Genomic DNA, 4934 nt, shown 5'->3' with positions numbered 1-4934 from the left:
ACATTCAGACTAAAGGAACCAGCCTGTTTGGAAATGAAAGGTATAGAAAGTGCAGTGTAGTGGAGTAAAGTACTGATACCAGAAACACGTACTTACAGTAACGAAGTATTTGTACTCCACTACTTCCCACCTCTGGCTGTTCGGTCGACTAAAGACTGCATCGCAGCTTTTTGGAGATTATGTGGTATGATGGCTTCAGCAGACCCTGGATCTGTTCCCTGCCCAGTGTGAAGCGGCTGGGATGAGGATCAGCACCTCCAAATCTGAGGCCATGGTTCTCAGCAGGAAACCGATGGACTGTCCACTCCAAGTAGGGAATGAGTCCTAACCCCAAGTGAAGGAGCTCAAGTATCTCGGGGTCTTGTTCACAAGTGAGGGGACGATGGAGCGTGAGATGGGCCGGAGCAATCGGAGAGTCTGAAACGGTATTGCAGGAACTTTACCGCACCGTTGGGATGAAAAGAGAGCTGAGCCAGAGGAGAATTTCAAATTATAGAAATTGGTTAGGAAGATACTAGCCTACTGCTATCCAAGAATATCTAAGTTAATATTTAACTCCTCCACTACAACCTTTAATGCAGCAATGAATCAGCACTTTGCACTGAGACACTTCCTGTGTTACAAAAGAGGAAACAGAGTTCAGCAGAGGAGGCGTGACAGAGCTCCTCCCTCACTGACTCGCTGAGACTGACCAGCAAACAGCTTGTTCCTCTCCCTCACTGCGGAGAGACGGACGGAGAATCAGACGATCAGATTCACCTTCAGACCAGACTAACAACTTCCTCTGAGTTCAGCTGCAGGAGAGACAAGTGGAAACTACAGCCCTGCTGCTTCAACCTGCGGACCCTCCCCCCTGAAGGTGAGTCTCCAAACATCACTCAGAGAGAAGTCAGTGGAGGAGGGGGAGGGGAGAGAGACTGACTGCACTTCCTCTCTGCTGTGTTTCAGCTTCACTCAGAGACAACATGGCTTCCAGGTTAGAGGAAGAGCTCTGCTGTCCGGTCTGTAAGGACGTCTTTAGAGATCCTGTTGTTCTGTCCTGCTGCCACAGCTTCTGTAAAGCCTGTCTGCAGACCTGGTGGAGAGAGAAGCCATCGCGAGAGTGTCCAGTCTGTAAGAGAAAACATTCAGAGATAGAACCTCCCTGTAACCTGGTGTTGAAGAACCTGTGTGAGGCCTTCTTACTGGAGAGAGGTCAGAGGCCTCCAGAGGCTCTCTGCAGTCTGCACTCTGAGAGACTCAGACTCTTCTGTCTGGACCATCAGCAGCCAGTGTGTCTCGTCTGCAGAGATTCAAGAGCACACACCAACCACAGATTCAGACCCATGGATGAAGCTGCTCAGGATCTCCGAGAGGAGCTCCAGGAAGCTCTGCAGCCCTTTCAGGAGAAACTGAAGCTCTTTGAAGAAGTTAAAGTGGAGTTTGATCTAACAGCAAGACACCTGAAGGTCCAGGCCCGACGCACAGAGAAGCAGATTAAGGAGCAGTTCAAAAAGCTTCACCAGTTTCTAGAAGAGGAAGAGGAGGCCAGGCTGGCTGCACTGAGGGAGGAAGAGGAGCAGAAGAGGAGGAAGGTGGAGGCTGTGAGCAGAGAGATAGCAGCTCTTTCACACACAGTCAGAGCCACAGAGGAGGAGCTGAGAGCTGAAGACGTCTCCTTCCTGCTCAACTACAAGGCTACAGTGGAGAGGCTGCAGCGCCCCCTGCTGGAGGCTCCACAGCTGCCCTCAGGAGCTCTGATAGACCAGGCCAAACACCTGGGCAACCTCAGCTTCAACATCTGGAGCAAGATGAAGGACATGGTGTCCTACTCTCCTGTCCTCCTGGACCCAAACACTGCTAGTCCATCACTCCTCCTGTCTGAAGATCTGACCAGAGTGAGACGAGGAGAGAAACAGGAACTTCCTGATAATCCAGAGAGGTTTGATGATAGCCTCTCTGTCCTGGGCTCTGAGGGCTTTGACTCAGGGACTCACAGCTGGGACGTCCAGGTTACAGACAGTAGAGCCTGGTTACTGGGTGTGTCAGCAGAGTCTCACCGGAGGAAGAGAGACAGGAACTCTGGATTATGGAGAATACGTTTCGATGGAAGTAAATACGCAGCATGGTCAGCATCAGATCCAGAAACTCCTCTCCGCCTGAAGAAGGAGCTCCAGAGGGTCAGAGTGCATCTGGACTGGAACAGAGGAGAGTTGTCGTTCTCTGATCCTGACACTAACACACACATACACACCTTCACACACACTTTCACTGAGCGGATGTTTCCATTCATTTACACTCTGGGTGAAGTGAAGATATTACCACTGAAGGTGTGTGTGACAGTGGATCAGAGCAGGTAGAGATAACCAGGATCATTATATCTAGTGTCTATCTCTTAAAGGCATCATTCACTGACCTCTGAAGCACCTCTGAAGCACCTCTGAAGCACCTCCTGCTGTCTCATTATTGCAAATATATTTTTGCTTCATGTATTGTTCTTATTCTTGTTTTTATTTAGTTTGACAATCTTTTAATTGTTTCTTTTGTATTTTCATGCATTTAAGTGACACATGCAGATGATAAACACAATTCCAATAATCATGCATTTGAATCATTTGCATCAATCTGCTGAACTGCTTCCTTTAAGAGTTGAATATATATTCTGTTATTATTGAATGCTTTCACTAATTTTCTGTTTATTGATTCTGTGTCAATGTGTTTCATTGTTTTTGTGTGTTGGGATCTTTAATAAATAAATCATTTATCCAAATGCATGTTTGAGTGGCTTATCATTTATCAAGCTTCAATTTACATTAACACTAAAGCAGAATTAGGAGAATTGTATTCATCACGGGGGAAATGGATTTCAGAACAGTAGCTCCATTTTAGAAAATAAAGCAAAACAAATTAAACTAGAAGAAATTGCTAGTGGGAATGCTTTATGCTGAAAACCCCTTTACCAAGGTCTGAACAATGTTTAATATCTCTAAAAGTAAGAATCAGATTTAAAAGTTGTTTCACACGAATAATTTCAGAAAGATGTGTAACATTTTAAAGTTGTAATGAGGTTTCTGAGTGAAAGTATGAATGAACAGTTAGCAGTTGAAGTCATGAAGATTTGTTGAAGTCTGAAGAATTTCTCCATTGACTTCAATGTTAAAAATGTGATATATTATGGGATGTATCTCTGGAATTATGAAAAGTTATGAATGAGAAAAGTAATAGCCATCGATTCCCGACCGAGCTGAACGTTTTGATGTTTGAACGGAGTTTCTGCGATGTTCAATGCGGGAGGAGAAGTGGGCCGGAATAACGAGCGGAATAATAATAATAAAGAATGTTGTGCGTAGAAGAACAGAATGAAACTAAATGAAATGGAAATATTTATGAAACACGATTCTAAGTTGACCTAGTTTTGTGTTTTTAGGGGATTGATAAAAACACGATAACATAATGATATAAGTAACACCATACGATTAATAAAATAATAAGGTGAAATAAATCTCAATCCTGAGAATAGTCAACGTTCTGAGAAAGAAATGCAATAAAAATTCCCCAAAGAAAGTACATTTTAAGAGAAAAGTAAGCTAAAAAAAATCGAAATTCTAAGAAATAAGTCAAATTCTAAGTAAAAGATTGAAAGAAAAAAATTCAATTTTGATAAAAGTAAAAATTCTGGGAAATACATCATTTCTACGAAAAAGTGAAAATTCTATATTAGAAAGGCCCTTTTTTTTTAAAGTCAACATTTAGAAAAAAAAATCCAAATGATATTAACAGAAATGGTTGGAACTAAAAATAAAGAGTTGGGTTTCACAATTTTTTCAAATGAGGATTTTGGTTTTTGAAATGTACAGAAAATGAGGGTTTTATTTCCTTACAAAGTGTGTGTGAGGTGAGTGTGTTCCCGATCAGGGTGCGTTTCCGTCATGTTGCTCTCAGACGTTGGTGTTTCTGCGAGAGGCTTCTCACACAACTCCATCTCCCTTCTCTCTCTTGAGTTATGTCACATTAAAGAGACATGCATGCTGCAAAGAGTCCTCTCCTGCTGATGTTCAGGTGTATATCAGTATGTAGTGTCTCTACTTTAAAGAGTCCTCTCCTGCTGATGTTCAGGTGTATATCAGTATGTAGTGTCTCTACTTTAAAGAGTCCTCTCCTGCTGATGTTCAGGTGTATATCAGTATGTAGTGTCTCTACTTTAAAGAGTCCTCTCCTGCTGATGTTCAGGTGTATATCAGTATGTAGTGTCTCTACTTTAAAGAGTCCTCTCCTGCTGATGTTCAGGTGTATATCAGTATGTAGTGTCTCTACTTTAAAGAGTCCTCTCCTGCTGATGTTCAGGTGTATATCAGTATGTAGTGTCTCTACTTTAAAGAGTCCTCTCCTGCTGATGTTCAGGTGTATATCAGTATGTAGTGTCTCTACTTTAAAGAGTCCTCTCCTGCTGATGTTCAGGTGTATCAGTACGTAGTGTCTCTACTTTAAAGAGTCCTCTCCCGCTGATGTTCAGGTGTATATCAGTATGTAGCGTCTCTACTTTAAAGAGTCCTCTCCTGCTGATGTTCAGCTGTATATCAGTACGTAGTGTCTCTACTTTAAAGAGTCCTCTCCTGCTGATGTTCAGGTGTATCAGTACGTAGTGTCTCTACTTTAAAGAGTCCTCTCCCGCTGATGTTCAGGTGTATATCAGTATGTAGCGTCTCTACTTTAAAGAGTCCTCTCCTGCTGATGTTCAGCTGTATATCAGTATGTAGTGTCTCTACTTTAAAGAGTCCTCTCCTGCTGATGTTCAGGTGTATATCAGTATGTAGTGTCTCTACTTTAAAGAGTCCTCTCCTGCTGATGTTCAGCTGTATATCAGTATGTAGTGTCTCTACTTTAAAGAGTCCTCTCCTGCTGATGTTCAGGTGTATATCAGTATGTAGTGTCTCTACTTTAAAGAGTCCTCTCCT

General features: G+C 42.7%; 1 protein-coding gene across 1 annotated transcript; it reads left to right on the top strand.

Annotated features, from left to right (window-relative positions):
• Window positions 1-677: 677 nt before the first annotated feature.
• Window positions 678-2749, top strand: LOC117444840 (nuclear factor 7, brain-like). Its single transcript, XM_034080215.1, has 2 exons — window positions 678-859; window positions 949-2749. The coding sequence occupies exon 2, from the start codon at window positions 966-968 to the stop codon at window positions 2337-2339; it is 1374 nt and encodes a 457-aa protein (XP_033936106.1). The 5' UTR covers window positions 678-859; window positions 949-965; the 3' UTR covers window positions 2340-2749.
• Window positions 2750-4934: the final 2185 nt, after the last annotated feature.

The sequence above is a fragment of the Pseudochaenichthys georgianus genome, unplaced genomic scaffold (genome assembly GCF_902827115.2).
Source record: "Pseudochaenichthys georgianus unplaced genomic scaffold, fPseGeo1.2 scaffold_951_arrow_ctg1, whole genome shotgun sequence".
Lineage (NCBI taxonomy): Eukaryota > Metazoa > Chordata > Actinopteri > Perciformes > Channichthyidae > Pseudochaenichthys > Pseudochaenichthys georgianus.
Note: the sequence above shows the minus strand (reverse complement) of the source record. Positions and strands in the feature narration are given on the sequence as shown.